The sequence below is a fragment of the Sceloporus undulatus genome, chromosome 4 (assembly GCF_019175285.1).
Source record: "Sceloporus undulatus isolate JIND9_A2432 ecotype Alabama chromosome 4, SceUnd_v1.1, whole genome shotgun sequence".
Lineage (NCBI taxonomy): Eukaryota > Metazoa > Chordata > Lepidosauria > Squamata > Phrynosomatidae > Sceloporus > Sceloporus undulatus.
In genome coordinates, this window is record NC_056525.1 from 168,744,371 (window position 1) to 168,760,727 (window position 16,357).

At 38.9% G+C, this 16,357-nt stretch overlaps 1 protein-coding gene across 3 annotated transcripts in view; it reads left to right on the top strand.

The window, feature by feature from the left end:
- The window catches only part of LOC121929270 (desmoplakin), a 56,585-nt gene that overhangs the window by 19,200 nt on the left and 21,028 nt on the right, over positions 1-16,357 (top strand). For all 3 annotated transcript variants that reach the window (XM_042464646.1, XM_042464647.1, XM_042464648.1), the window contains exons 3-13: positions 473-621; positions 1,449-1,617; positions 4,825-4,953; positions 5,696-5,746; positions 6,908-7,069; positions 7,717-7,821; positions 8,741-8,836; positions 10,149-10,274; positions 10,939-11,091; positions 12,426-12,580; positions 13,987-14,113. In XM_042464646.1, the coding sequence (XP_042320580.1) occupies positions 473-621; positions 1,449-1,617; positions 4,825-4,953; positions 5,696-5,746; positions 6,908-7,069; positions 7,717-7,821; positions 8,741-8,836; positions 10,149-10,274; positions 10,939-11,091; positions 12,426-12,580; positions 13,987-14,113 (1,422 nt within the window). The remainder of the gene's footprint in view (positions 1-472; positions 622-1,448; positions 1,618-4,824; positions 4,954-5,695; positions 5,747-6,907; positions 7,070-7,716; positions 7,822-8,740; positions 8,837-10,148; positions 10,275-10,938; positions 11,092-12,425; positions 12,581-13,986; positions 14,114-16,357) is intronic.

Consider the following 16,357-nt stretch of genomic DNA (forward strand, 5'->3'; position numbering starts at 1 on the left):
CACATAGGGTACCATGGTAATCATCACACCAACAACAGTGAATAAGATGCTGTTGAATCTAAATGCATCCACATCTCAAATAGTTGGCTCATGGCTTCAATGTAATACTGATAGAAAAAAATTTGCAATATTTTTTTAAAATGGGATGTAGAACATATCTTAGTCTAGTGATTACCAAATGTTGGTGCTCCAAATGTTTTTCACTTCAGCTCCCAGAAGCCCCAGCCAGCTTGGCCAACAATCAGGAATTCTGGGAGCCGAAGTCCAGAATATCTGGAGGGCCATAGTTCGGGGATCACTGTTTCAGATCCATGTGTGCACTGTGTTGTGCATCTTGGGTAATGTGGAAACCTAGAAGTTTAGGTTCAAATGTCAACCTTTTTGCCAAAAGCCATCACATGAATTTTTGGAGGGAGTGGAAAGATGCTTTGCACTAAATGTGGCTGTGTTTGCTTTATTCCCTTCATCCTAGGAACTGAAGTATGGAGAAGGTATCCAGATCAGCAGGAACCGGGAGCTGGAGGATTGCTTTGCTCAGGCCAATGAACATATGGACATCCTTGATGGCTTGATCCGAGAGATGAGACAAATGGGGCAGCCATGTGACCTATACCAGAAAAGGTATTGGCATTTTGTTTGTATCCTGGCTTCCTTCTGAAGAGCTGTAGTATTGTATGTGGAGTATTTAGATAATCTTCATCCTAGTTTGGACTAGGCTGGGGCTGGGCAAAGTCTGGCCAACTAAATGTTGTTGGACTGCAAATCCCATCACCCCAAGACAGCATAGTCAAATCTGAGTCCAGTAACTTATGGAAAGTCACTCTTTTGCTTTTGACTGGTCTAGGCTTAGCCTAGGCCTCATATTAAATCTAAAAACAATACCCACAAACAAATTTTATCATAAGTATTCATTGTATCAAGGGACCCTTCTGTTACTAGTCTTTCAAGCTAAGGAAGACCAAGTCCTTCTCATCTCATTATGGCACCATCAATACATAATTGAGAGAAAATAGTGAAGATTCTCCACAAATGTTACATTTCTGATAGATGCCTTAGGATGCATCCTTAGCATTTCAACCTGCAATCACAGTTTAATTATTTTTTCCATCATCACTCCTGCCTAGGGCAGGGTATGGTTTAGTACATGTTCACTGTATTTATTTACTTATTCAGCCATGTGTTCAGTCTTGTTGGCAACTTATTGTACAATGTCACTGGATAATCAGGCACCTGGTTTCCTACTGCATTGCTCCTGTATTTAACCATGGCCATTAGAATATGGGATAATATTCAGGTGCTTCAGTTCCTATTTTTTTGTTCTGAGTTTCTTGCTCTCTAAAGCTCAAGCTGATTCATAGCCGGAAAGCTTGTTTTTGTTACTTCTGTTTATGTATTTTGGCTTATTGTTCCTTGATTTTCTTATGTTTTATTACTACATTTCCTTGTAGATTACTTCAGCTTCAAGAGCAGATGCGTGCCCTCTACAAAGCCATCAGTGTACCCCGTGTCCGTAGGGCAAGCTCCAAAGGAGGCTATACCTCCCAGAGTGGATCAGGATGGGATGAATACACCAGGCGTGCTACCACCGAATGTCTGAACTGGATGAGGCAGCAGAAGGTAAACCTGTGTGAAAGTCAGTAATGAGTTGCCTAGACAACAGAGTGATGTTATATCTTTTTATCTATATACTTAATTTTTCAATGTTTTGGGTAAAAGGTGGACAACATTCATTCATCTCCCACCTCCATTGGATTTAGTGTCACATTAGGCAGTTAGTTCTCCAGCCTCAAAAAATGTACCGACCAGAGTAAGGGGAAGCAAAGATATGAGTAAAATATAGGATCAATGCAGTAGCATATTCCTCTGGTCCTACGTTGTTTTAAAACCTTCAGAATGCACTTATTGCAAGCTTAGAGTAATCATCTAAGCACAACAGAGCTTAAATTGTTACTATTACTTTATTTCCGCTAGGCACACCAAAAAAACAGGACTGTCAAGAAAGTGGTGGCAAAAAATCTAATTAGATATGATTCTATTTTAGTTCCTCTTTAAAATGTTATATGTTAGTTTACTGTTGGTGATTTCTACTGGTAGTTTTGCATATTTTGCTTTTAAGTACATATTTAAAAATTGCTGGTGTTATTCTAACATATATATTTATTAGTTACGCATTGGTGTTTTAATGCCTTCTACCATCTATTGTATTAGGAATCTCTTCATGGTGATCCTTCTCCCCCTTTGTTTTGTTTTGGCACTATCCCAGTCAAAATGAATTTACTGAAAAGACTGGGATTATGCAACCCATTTTTACAGGGAGCTCTTAGCTTTATTTCTTCCATGGTTTCAATGCCACCTTAGGTCCTATGCAGGAAGAATGGCAGATATTAATTAAAGGTGTTCTGGGGGAAAATAGGTTGCATAAAAACCACTGTCATATAATAATACCTTCCACATGATTGTATGTCTGGGCCAAACTAGATTTGATGAAAAATGTGTCACTTACCTCCAACAACAACCATATAACTATGGGATTTCCAGATTTTCTGCGAGACGATTGTGTGAGGGACAGGGATGTTTACTTTTTCTCATTTCCATAGACTGAGACCCTGAGAAAAATTGTCCCAATACCATAGTTAGCCATTGGAGACTGCTGCCAATTGAGGCTTATAGCAAGTGTAGGAATAAGCAAATGTTGATTTTCATGAAGACCTTAAAGGGGAAAATTACACCTTCCCTTTGTGTGTTCTATGAGCCTGATGAAAATTGGCCTTTCTTATGCACATGCATATCTTGCTTTTTTGATGTGTGTGGGGGAGGCATATGTTTTTGTGTGTGACATGTTCAGAGTCATTTCTAGTTTGGTGTACCAATTTGCACACTGCAAAGGACACAATGAAGAATTACTGAAGTGTTTTCTGCTTTGTAGCATTTTCTTGTAAAATGTGATTTTTTAAATTCTCTGCAAGACTCCTGGATTGCAGTAAGTAAGGCAAAATGAACAAAATGTGTCATTTGCCTCCTAGCTTTATGATCATGTACTTGTCAGTGAGGCAGGAAATAAGTTATGGAGTTGATTGATTCCTCTAGCAATCTTCCTTTTTAATGAAACCTTTAAAAAATTGACACTGAAAGACAGGGGGGAAAATACAGGCTGCAAACTTTATGCATTTATCTGGGAGTGAGACTCATTGTGTGTGAACTTCCAGTTAGGTGTGGTGAGCCTATGAGTAAAAAAAAAAAAAAAGGTGAGCAGAAGAGTGTGACATGTTAAGAGTTTGTACAAGTTCCTGCTCCCTCACAGATTTTTTTGAGTGTGTGTGTGCAGTGGACAACAGATAAGCCACACTGTCATGATATTCTGTGTAGTATCAATTGGAGAAATGAAGAGGCTTTTCAATCTGGTATGTGGTAAACCAGTTACAAACAGGCCCGTTTCCCAGCTGCCTTATCTTATCTCATGTGTTGAAGTTCTCTGACTTGGTATTTTGCCTGCAAAGCTGAAGTTACAGAGCTCTGAGCTAATGTTTTCCCTCATGATATGACAAATGGGAATTCCCACTGGTAGTTTGTGCTTTCTTGTCAGTGTTTTTGTTTCACCTTCCGGTCAGGCTTTCAGATAAGAGAATCATGGGCTAAACACCTGGATAGCATTTTCCTGGTGGACAGGGAGCTGCAATTCAGCCACATTTGATTTTACACACATTGATAAAATGCTCCATTATGCGGGATAAAATGCTCTATTATGCAGGAGGGAAGAGTAATTTCTGTGTAACTCTTAGATGGCTGACAGCCTATGGAAGCTAAAATGGTTTCTTTTGCTGGAGCTGTTCCAGCTTTGCTTAAGTACAGGTGTGGCTCAGGGTGTTGTTTGTTGTAGCATTATTGCTGAGCTGAGTCATAAAGGCTTTTTTTTAAAGGCTCGTGTTTGGTGTGTGTGTGTTTTAAAGTTTATAGTCTCAATAGTCTGCTGGCGAGAACATTGTTCTCAAGTCTGGCTCAGCTCTTGAATTTACAAAATGGCCCCGGTGAAGAATGTAACCATCACCCACAGTCTTTTGACCATAACATAGGAATTTAAAAAATAAAATAAAATAAAAGTAACAACACTCGATACCATAAGTGGGCTCTGTGTTTATAAAATGTGCCAAGTATCAAACAAATAGCAAATAGTATTTAAAAGTATAAAAGCATGAAATGCTATTCTGATCACCAGGCATCTCAGGCTGATGCATGATATAATTCATAGGCAGACAGGCAGATAAGGAGAGACTTTAAAATCAGATTGAAGCATCTTTTTCAGTCATGATAAATGTGGAGGTGGGGTCTGCAGGGGACAAGTCTCATACCTTTTCTAGCATTAGGTCAATAGCTTCATCAATAAGTGGGGAAAGGCTGCAGAGGTAGAAACAGAATGTCCCTGCTAAGGTGACAAACTTGCTTGAATCTCTTAATGTCCCATTAAATCTCAGTAAGGTCTTCTGAGGTTGCTTGGTAGCTATATATCATGTCTCCCAGAGGTCTCCTCCAATTTCTACCATAGGCAACCCATAACCCAAGTAGAGGAGGGTGTTACCCAAAACGTTTGTGATGTTGCTGTGTTGCTCAGAGGACAAAGCTGCCTTTTTTACACCTCTTTCTGGTAGAATTCTAAACATTTGGATGCTCTTTTCTTTAGGATAGCCAGCTGGTAGTATGTAGACCAAGTCTTTGCAAAGCTGTTCTGGAATGCATAACTCATATTGCATAGGACCTTGGTTGTTTACATTTTCATGACTAAATCGATTGCATGTGATGATGCGCATTCTTCTTTTCTCTTCCCCCCAGGCTGAAATGGAGTTAGTAAAGTGGGGATTTGATGCAGCATCTATTGAACAACAAATTGCTGACCATAGGAGATTTCATAATTCCATTGGAGACTATCGCTGGCATTTGGACAAAGTCAAAACTGATCTGGTAAAATACTGGTTCCATTTCATTGATTGTTTTATGCTGCTGCCTGTTTTAACTGTTTGTTTGGTGCCCCTTAGTGCCACAACTGGTTAAGCATTCCAAACCTTTGGCTCAGAGATAAACTCTGATTTAGCACTAATGTACTTTACTCAGTTAAAAACATCAACACATAAATTAGCATTTTATATGCTGCATTCTTCCTCCTATTAGTGCTTTATGTGATTGTAAACAAAGCCTAATTTGAGATCAATGGCAGATGAGGTTTAAGGCCAAGATTTGACATTCTGGTATCCTTTCAAATGGCAGTCCACTATAGTGAGAAATTTGCAGCCTGACTTTGTAGCTTTCTGGGCCTGGCACTTCCTTTGCCCCTCCTACTTAACCATTGCTTGCCAGTATTTCCCTGCCTCTTCTTGAAGAGGTATTTGGTTCCCACCATTTTGCCATTGACTGTTTTTAATTATAATATAAAGATGGCACTGTTGCTCCAATCAAGGGAGCCTGAGTTTGCAAAATCTTAACTGGGTGTCTTGGAGGGTCACCATAATTTGAAGGTGACTTGACAACAATTAATAGCAACAATTGTCCCAGCCTTTTCCCTTTTAATTTTTACTTCTTCCAGAAGTCCATTGGAATGAAAGCCCATTGTCATAATACCTGTAAAACCCCTATTTTTATTTTCTTTTTCCTGTTTGCCACCCATGCAACATCTTTATTTATTTATTTATTTTTGTTTTGTTTCCAGCGTGAGAAGGCTGCTATTCACCAGCTGGAGGAAGAGTATGAATATCTGCTGGTAAGCCAAAAAGCAATTGTTTTTTAAAACTGAAGGTTTTATAATCTGCTCTCTGCCTGCTTAGTAGTAGATCATCTAGTGTCAGACATATATGTAGACTACAGTAGGATGATAAGTACTGCATTTTCTGCAAGAATTATTCTCTGAGACCATTCTGCATAATAGGCTGCATGAGTTCAGTGTATGGGTTTCTTGCCAGATTGAGGACATCGGGCTCCTCCATTTTTGATAGCTGAGCTGAAGGAGAAAATAATTTTGTGAGATGAACTTTCTCTTCCACTGCGGTCCAACAAAGGGAGTAGGACATTTACTGAAATTGCCTCATCTGTATTTAACCTCTCATCTTCATGCTCAGCCATGACTGTCTCTCCTGGCAATATTTGGTCAGATTCATAATTCATAAATAAATAGAGTTTTAGAATGGGTTCAGATGATTGCTCAGCCATGATGCTTACTGGGTGACTTTGGATCAGTCAGTATCTCTCAGTCTAACCCATTGATGCTAAAACTTTGGTCTGCCAGATATTTTGGACTTCAGCTCCTAGTATTCCTGATAGTTGGCTGGGGCTTCTGGGATTTGAAGTACAAAACACCTGGATGACCAAAGTTTGGGAACCACTGGTCTAACCTCATGCATGGGGTCACTGTGAGGATAAAATGGAAGGGGAAGAAATATGTACACTGAGAGACATGGTGTTAGGCATTAAATAAGTAAATTACTAGCTACCAAGCTTAGCATTGTATGTTTCTTGGGCAGATATTTTTTAAAAAACATGACCTTAAATCACCATGACTCCATTTCATCTTCTAGAGGTAGAGCGTGGCTGTTCATACCCTTTTTATTAAATTACCAACATTTTAGTGTCTTATAAGATGTTTTTGAAAAACGTAGACAATATGTGGCCCAGTCTTCCTGCATAACAACCTTTTCCTGTGGCTGGCAAAATCAGAGTAAACTATGCATTTTTAGTTTTATGGTGATGGTACATAATTTGGATTTTCTTAGTGTAGCCCCTCCAGAGCCCAGATATGGCCAGAGTTCATTAATTGATAAAGCTGTTTGCTTTCTAGAGTTGCTCTGCTACCTTTTTAAAAAGAGTTTCCCCTGTGCTTTGATCCTTAAATTTAAATGCTTAATACTTTGATGGTGTTATTTTATAGAGATTCTCCTTTGAAAGAATGGACCAGCTGCGCCAACTGCAAAACATCATCCAAGCAACCAGCAGGGAAATCATGTGGATCAATGACTGTGAGGAGGAGGAACTTCTCTATGACTGGAGTGACAGGAACACTGATATTGCCAGGAAGCAGGAGGCCTTCTCTGTGAGTGAACTAAATTCCCAAATAATAATAAAAAGAACTTATATTCATGGACAATTGATTTGAGTCCAGGGATGCTCTTATTTCTTCTCAAGCAGAAGCTGAGGGAGTCAATTCCCCCTTCTTCTATGCACACTCGAAATCTCTGGGGGCTTGGGTAGCCTTGTGGGGTATATTTTCAGACAGTTTGGAGAGTGTGTGGTGGCAGAAGGATTGAGGAAGAAAGTTGGATTGTGCTAGTCTTTTAAAATGAGCAACACTGAAATTTTACCTATTAAAGACATTAAAATGTTGGAAACTGTGTATAGGGTATCTGATCTTTGACCATGGTGTGAAATGTATAGCAGTACTGAGGTGAGACAGGCCTGCTCTGTAACTGAATGGACAATGGAAAGATAATAGCATTAATTATGTTTAGTTTACTTGTTTCAGTAAGGCCATTCTTATGTGTCAGTAAGGCCATTCTTATGATCACATAGTACATATTAAGTCTACAGGGCTTGCAGAGAAAAATAGTAATCTTACAATGAAGATGTTTGATTTTTTAAAAAGGTTTTCACAGTGTCTAGATGAATGGATGGATGTGATATGACTTTGAAAATGTTGATTTTTTAGGGGTCATTTATAGATGTGTCCTTGTCTTTTGACAGAAACGCATGAGCCAGCTGGAAGTCAAAGAAAAAGAACTCAACAAACTGAAGCAAGAATGTGACCAACTGGTACTTAATCAGCACCCTGCCTCTGACAAGATTGAGGTAAGTCTTCAGCTTCTTACATTGTTTTCCTGATGCTGTTTTTGCATGTGACAGAAACTCTACTGAAGCTGAACATTTGCAAAAGAAATCCTGAACCTTGTACTTTGAACCTGTCTGTGACATTCTGCTGGCCAATAAGTATCAGTATTGGAAATGTGCAGGATGACACATGCAAATACTGTGCTGCTAGTGTTAAAAACAGAAACCTGTAAAAAAAAACAACCTGCTGGTGTGGGGAACCAGGGAATTGTATTCCAAGAAAGTAATCTTTTCAGGCTCTGGGTAAAAAATGTGGAAGCCCACTCAGAACTAAACATTAGTTATTCTAATAATGTGAGAGGCCACTTTAAGTGCTGGTTAATCCCTGTGTTTACTGGTGGGCCACTTTTTATTTTAAGATAATTTCTCCTCTCAGTGACCTATTGGTAAGCCCAGTTAACAGTTCTTCCTAAAGGTGAGGGATAATCATGGTGTATTTATGGGGTCCTTGGTTTTAATGAAGCTAGCAAGAGAAAGATTTTGTCCCTTGCTTATGGATCCTCTCCTGCTTCCCTAGAAAGAGAGCGGGAAGGAACAATGGACCAGACTCTTTAGGCTGCATCTGCAATGCAGAAATAAGTCAGTTTGACACAACTTAACTGCCATGACTCAATGCTGTGGAATTCTGGAAATTGTAGTTTATTGTGCCACCATAACACTTTGATAGACAAGGCTAATTGTCTCACAAAACTACAACACCCAGAATTCTCTGAATATGGAAAGGGTAGGGCAAGTAATCAACTGTCACTTATGTGCTGAACTGTTCATCTTTCTCCCTCCAAGCTATTTTATAAAGTCTGGAAGTTGCTGGCTGAGTAAAAAAAATAAAAAATGAAATTATATTGTTGAACCTGTAATTTTTTTAAAAAAAAAATTATAGGCCTACATGGATACTCTGCAAACACAGTGGAGCTGGATTCTACAGATCACCAAGTGCATTGATGTTCATCTCAAGGAAAATGCAGCATACTTTCAGGTGTGTATTGATGTATTGTAATAATAGGTATAGTAGAAGTTGCATCTGAACAAGTTAGCATTTTAACCCTGTTTAACTAAGAAGAGAGAGCCAGCATGGTGTAGTGGTTTGAGTGTTGGGCTCGAAATCTGGGAGACTAGAATTTGAATCCCTACTCAGCTATGGAAAACCAGTGAGTGACCTTGGAGAAGTCACATTCTGTTATCCTTAGACTCTTGTGGAAAGCCTCCTCTGAATAAATCTTGCCCGGAAACCCTATGATAGGATTGCCATACATTGGTATTGAAGGAATATAACAACAACAATAATAGAAAAGGCTCCACATATGGATTGTCTTACATTCATACTATTTTTAGGAAGTATAATTTTTCTTGTGGTAAGGACAGCTTGCTAAATGAAGTATGTAATGTAGAATTCTACTTTTAAAAGTTAAGATTTTCCTTGGTTTAGATTCTTTTATTTGCTCTTTTTAAATCTACATTCTTTAAAGTATGTTGAATGAATATGTTTTAATATCAATACAGTTACTGTATTTTAAGTGTAGTATCCTACACTTGCGGTTAATAGGTACTGGTCCAGAGCAGAGTTTATAAACTCAGCATAACCTAACTGTACAAAATGTAGCTGAACGATTTTTGATCCTACATATTTATATAAATATATGGTTCTAGGATTATTATTATTATTGTTATTCTTTATGACAGAAAGTACATAGTACAGACTGGCTCCCCCTTATCTAGAATTCTAAATTCTGAAATATTTCAAGACCCAAAACTTTTTTCGCATGGCTGATGATTCAGTGTACATGAACTTTGTTTCATGCACAAAATTATTAAAAATATTGTATAAAATTGCCTTCAGATTACATATACAATAAGGTGTATATGAAAAATAAATGAATGTTATGTTTAAACTTGGGTCCCACCTCCAAGATAACCCCATTATGTGTGAGTATGCAAAAACAAGTACAGTCGGCACTCCCTATATGCGGGGATCCGTTCTGGACACACACACACCCCACGTATGGGGAAAAGAGTGTATACTCAAGCCCCATAGAAAATAATGGGGTGTGTGCTCGTGATACGGGTATGCGCCCCATGACTTTTGCTGGGGATTGCCTTCCGCGTAAGCTCAAAGCTGCAGAAGGCAAGCCTGCTTATGGGGAGGGCTGACTGTATTCCAAAATCCAAGACACTTCTGGTCCCAAGCCTTTCAGATAAGGGTGATTCAGTCTCTACAACTTAGATGATCCCTCACATCTTATCAAAAGCCAGCAGATAAACAAAATGCTATACTTTGTTATTATTTGTAGTTTTTCGAGGAAGCCCAATCTACTGAAAACTATTTGAAGACTCTTCAAGATTCTATCAGAAAGAGGTTCATCTGTGATAAAAATATGTCACTTCAAGTTCTGTTGGAGCAGATCAAAGAGCTAGAGGTACTGTTGCACCATCTTTTGAGATGCCACAATTAATCTCAATTTAAGCAGGATGCCCAGAATATAACATACCACTCATTAGTGCCTTGCATGTAAGAAGTCCAGTGTTCAAAATGTGATCAGGTGGAAAGAAATCTCACTCCTGTGGTTGTTTCACACTTGTTTTTGAATGCTTGCTGGTATAATAAATGAATGATGACAGTATTTGCAGAATAGTCCTTCCTTAAGGGGGATTGTGAAGAGCAGAATTATTGTGGGGAAATCACAGCTTTTTGGATTTAATGTCACACTGATATGATAGAAATAAGTCACTTCCATCTTAGCCTATTTTATTCACAGATTATAGTCTGCTTATATTACATATCTGGTAAAGTAGCATTTACCATACCTATCAAATTCTCCTTAAGGAATTCCAGATAGGTTCTCGTTAATTCTAACTCATTTTCCCTTACTCACTTCATTGAGTTTAATTTAATAATTGCATGTAATTTCTGTAATGTTCTATACAGTATGTGGTTAACATGCTGGATATTAGTTACTACAGAATTATTTGCCTTTAATTAAAAGAGGATCTGTATTTGGTCCACAACCAGTGCAGGTTTGTGGTGAAGAATCTGTTGTCTTGTTTACACAAAATGTGTCTAATCAATGTTTGTCTTTCTAGAATGAGCGAGAGAAAATTTTGGAATACAAGAGGCAGGTGCAAAATTTGGTGAATAAGTCTAAGAAGATAGTGCAGCTGAAACCACGCAACCCTGATTACAGGACCAATAAGCCTATCATTCTCAAGGCACTGTGTGACTACAAACAAGATCTGGTAAGACTTGTGTCGTTAATGGCCAGTACACACACCAAGGCTACAATAGGATATAAAGTGCTTTAAAGCCATGCTTTCAGTCCTAGGGTTGGAGTTGTTTTTTGGACACAGACAGTGAATCTGCTTGTCCATGGCACCTTTATATTTGCCAATATATAGACATCAAAATAAATCCACTTTAAAGGGTTGGGACAGACTGCCATGTGTCAAAACCCTGTGCTTAGGATGTTAGTGAAAATCTGCTTGATTGTAAAGTATAGGACACCCAAAACATCTGTTCCCTGTATGATATAACTGCAGCTCCTGTAGAGAAACACAGGCAGAATAGAAAGTTTGGGGGCAGCCGATAGGAATCAGGCTGGGAAAAGATACAGGCTGCTTTCAGGAGTAAGTATAAAAGGAGGAGAAGTCAGTGATATTGGTGGAGTGTGTCAGGATTCTGAGAGATTTACAGCCAGAAAGGTTGGGATGGGGGGGGGGGATATTAGAAACCACCCAAGGAGCAGTTATAAAAAGAGAGCTGAGCTGAGAGAGTCGAGCTGTGTGTATTGAGAGTGTAAAAAGTAGCATATGAGGTTAACAGCTAAGGAAACTCAGTGTAGGTTCTAGATGAACTAAGTGAAGAAATGTAAATATAGTCAGTGATGGAAAGTAGTAAATTTCTAACTACTTTAAAGTAGTTTATATACTGTAATGCAAGCTTGAGAACCATCCACTAAAAAAAGATGCAGGAATAAGTTCTGAATGTTAATAAAGTTCTTTTCTTTGTGTTCAACAAGGAGTTGCCTGAAGTAATGTACAGTTAACAATAAACATGCTACCAAAAATAATAAGAACAATTATTAATACATATAGGTTAGGGTGGAAAGCTGTCACATATAATTGGTGCCAAGTGGTTAGTTTTTTAAAGACCTATTGTGCTGGCATATGTGAGATTCATCAGTGTCACAGTGTCACAGCTCCTAAGAGCCTCCCCATCTAAAATGACTTTGAATTTTGCCAAATCTCAGAGGGCCTACTCAAGGGTATCATCCCTTCTTGGAGGCTGCTAAATAATTATTGGAGAAACTACCAAGGGTAGTGCTATGCACCGTGCACTACTGCCATTTGGCTTGATTTGATTTTCATTGTGATAAATAAAATAACAGTGGGAGGGTATGCTGTTGTACAATCCTGTACAACTAGGTTTTTGATATGGACAAGGACAGAACATCATCTGATCCTAGGGAGAAATTCAAGTTAATTTCTAAAATTAAAAACTGATTCACACAAAAAATATTTGTAGTGCTCTGCTGTGTTCACCCTTGCAATTAACTTTGCTTACTTTTCAATAGAAAACAATGCGCAAAGGAGATGAATGTATTTTAAAAGACAACAGTGAACGCAGCAAGTGGCATGTGACTGGCCCAGGAGGAGTGGATATGCTGGTGCCATCTGTCAGTCTCATTATCCCTCCCCCTAATCCATTGGCTGTGGATCTGGCAACCAAGTAAGTTCTTACCAAGATCCCAAATGTTTACTACTTGAACTTGGAGACAGCTGTACTATGGAAGTGCTGAGCTCTTCCCTAACCCCTTTTCATTTGGTATATTTATATATATATATCTGGGCAGGGTAGGGAGAAAGGGCTAAAGTGAGACTAAAAGAGTGCCTTCATGGATTTTGTCTCCTATCCCCATCCAATTATTATTTATGTCAAAGTTGGGTAGAAGGTAGATTACCAAATCCTTTTGACTTTTAACTTTCATCAGCCCTTGCTAGCATGGCCAGTAGTCAGGGATGCTGTAATATGAATTCCAGAACCTATGGAGATCTACCTTCTGACCACCTCAGGGCCTATGGGCAGAATTTGTGAATTTGTGTTTGGGTGGGAAATGCTATAGTGATCACATACAGCACTTTTGGTTTCCTTCTTTCCTAGCCTCCCATATTCTAAAAAAACAAACAAACCAAAAACAATTAGAAATTCGTTACCTCTGTAAATGGAATTTGAGTTTTTAGGATGCACAGAATGTCCCAGTTAACCTGAAGAACCTTTTTGTCACTTGAAATCATGAAGCAACTGAGTATTTCCTGGGTTTTCATGCTACTAAGACCATATTCTCCACACTACTGATAGCTGGGGAAGTGTTTTGATCTAAGTCCAAATGAAAGGCACACTTTGCTCAACAAAACAAACAAACAAGCAAAAAACAAACACACAACCTGTTTTTATTCACAGCTCTTAAAACAGGGCTAAAGAACATATACTCCTTCAAATGTTTTTAGGATTTCAGTTGCAATCAGCCCTTGCCAATCTATGCAGTGGTAAAGAAAGATGAAAATAGTCATCTGGAGGGCTATAGCTATACCATCCCTGTCCTTAGGTCAGTGGGCAGCAATTCTGTTTGCCGTGGAAGAACAGCAGAGTTAATATAAACTGCTGACATCCCATATTTTTGTTTGTTCAGTCAGTAAGAACCAAGGGTAGGACATGTTGGGGCTTTTTTGGGCAGTCATAGTTCATGTGAGAGTTTCTTGCACTTACTGGCTACAGCACATGAATTTAGAGAACATTTATTCCCTCCTTTGGGATGATGTCACTTCCATGTAGGAGATCAGAAACTCAGTCCCATGTGGCCTCTTTGCACATCATAAACAATGCATTGAATATATATAATATGGCATCTTAATTTCTTTAAGGCACACTCCAACCTTTCTCATGGCACACAGTTTGGCCCAAGGAGTGGAATACTAGCTGTGAATGTACTATGTCCATGTTTGTGTAGGAAGCATTTGGCCTTTCTTGTGTGGGGTTTCCCAGAGATTGTTTTTATGCAGCAGATTAGTCATTATATTTCCCAGAAGGTATACAGCTGCTTTTTGAATACATGTATCCCTCTCATTGCCTCTTAGGATTGAACAATACTATGAAGCTATTATGGCTCTCTGGAATCAGCTGTACATCAACATGAAGAGCCTGGTATCTTGGCATTACTGCTTGATTGACATTGAGAAAATCAAGGCTATGACCATTGCTAAGGTAGGTGCTGAGTGCAATTTAGGTAGAGCAGAACCTCTCAATCTTTTTTTTTTTTTGGTAGTTCTGTCAGTTTGCTTAATCCAACCTGCTTTCTGAGGAAGAGTTCATATGGATATAATTGATTCTTCCATTACTGCAGTGCTGATGAGTTGAGACCAGGGCTGGATAATTGTCTCTGAATTCAGAAATAGGAGACCTGTCTCAAACAGGATCTAGCAGTCTGTGCCATATAATGGTTCATTTAGCTGTGTTCTGCACCAAATTAATAAAAACTTGCCCTTTTATTCAATTACTAATCTAAACAAATTACTAGTTCCTGGTTCTTTAAATTATAAACATTAGTACCAGTGATGGTATGCTGTTCACCCATAAACATGCACTGAAAAACTGGGCCTTGTTTTGTGCATTTGGGACATTTTTTCTGGCTGTGTCCCTTGCCCTTGGAAGTGTATTTCTGGTTCTCACTTTGCATTTTGGGGGCTGGGGAGCGGGGAGAATGGCCGTGCTTGGTGAGAAGATGTGGTGTCTTGGTTCCCTGAGGGAAAATAATTGACTGGTGGATTGCTGAAGCTGACTGACCCTAATGTGTAGGATTTCATCTATACAGTGGTACCTCGGGATACGAAATACCCAGGTTACGAAATTTTCGGGATACGAAAAAATCCCATAGGGAATTATTGTTCCGGGTTACGAATGTTTTTTCAGGTTACGAAAAAACTTTTGGTGCTTTTCGGCGCTATTTTACACGGAATCGCGGCTTTTCCCCATTAGCGCCTATGGCAATTCGGCTTACGAAGGCTTTTCGGGTTACGAAAGCGGCCGCGGAACGAATTACTTTCGTAACCCGAGGCACCACTATGTTCTTCAAAGAACCTGAAATTTTCAACCCCAGCCTATTTGGTAAAATATCATTTTTAATAATAATAATAATAATTTTTATTTATATATCCCGCCTCTCCCTATGGATCGAGGTGGGAGAACAGCACAAATATAAAGTTACACATAGTTAAAATACATTCTCATTATAAAAAGAAAAATTTAAAAAACATTATAATACCTGTACATGTGCGATATCAAAATCTGATTCCTCATCAAGTTCCGAGTGGAGTATCATCTTAAGCTGTTAAAGCATGTCTGGGGGATAGGCTTGCCGGAAGAGATCTGTCTTGATTGCCTTCTTAAAGGCATCTAAGGTAGTAATGAGACGGATCTCCTCCGGCAAGCCATTCCACAATTTGGGAGCCATCACAGTGAATACCCTATGGGAAGTAGATCTTAATCTAGTCTTCGGGCAGTCCAATAGGTTCTTCCCTGTAGTTCTGAGAGTGCGGGTGGATTGTGTAGGGAGAGGCGTTCCTTCAAGTAACTCGGGCCCAAGCCATATAGGACTTTAAATTAGTAGGCGGCAGAGAGGGGAAACAAGCAAGTCTAAAATATAAAATAAATTGCAAATACATTGAAATAGAAGCAGGATACTATAAATCTGCTAGGTAAATTCAAAATGGTCAGATGATTAATGTTATTGTATGGAAATACTGTGTACGCAGTACATAGTCTAGGGCAGATGAATGAACTTATTGTTTTAACATTGGAGTAGGGTGGCTAAATGCAGAGATGAACACAACTCCTGTATTTCTGGTTTGTTATGTGTTTTCAGCAGATGTAGCTTACTTTTGAGTAGGCCTGTCTTGGCTTGCACTCTTACTAATTTGCAGCCAATATGTAAATTATGTTACTTAAGTGCCATTGATTTCAGTGTGATTACTCTAAGAATAACTAAATCTGTATCCATTGTGCACTCTTTGTAAATTCATGCTTTTGCTAGTTGTACCACTAAAACCATATACATTACAAAGCTTAGGAGTATACAACCCAACCTGTACAAAGGCTGTCTGTCTTTTCTCATGCCTTGTCTGTGCTGATAACATGGCTGGTGATTTTGAAGGCTGCTCTGCTTTTGCTGACACAAACTCTCCTTGTTCCCCTTATCTGCACATTCCATAGTCTGCAGCCCTAGATATTTATTTTGACATAAACCTACATGGTTAACCCATTTATCATTTTGAGTTTCATAAGGAAATCTCCTTCTCCTGGCATACTGCCTTTCATCAGTAGTTGGAGTGGGGAGGATGTGTTTCTTCAGACGTTGAAATACAACCTCGATAATCCATCTCCAGTAACTATTGTCTGTGGCTGATGGAAGTGGCATTCCAAATACATGGAGAGCCACAGCAGGCCACCATG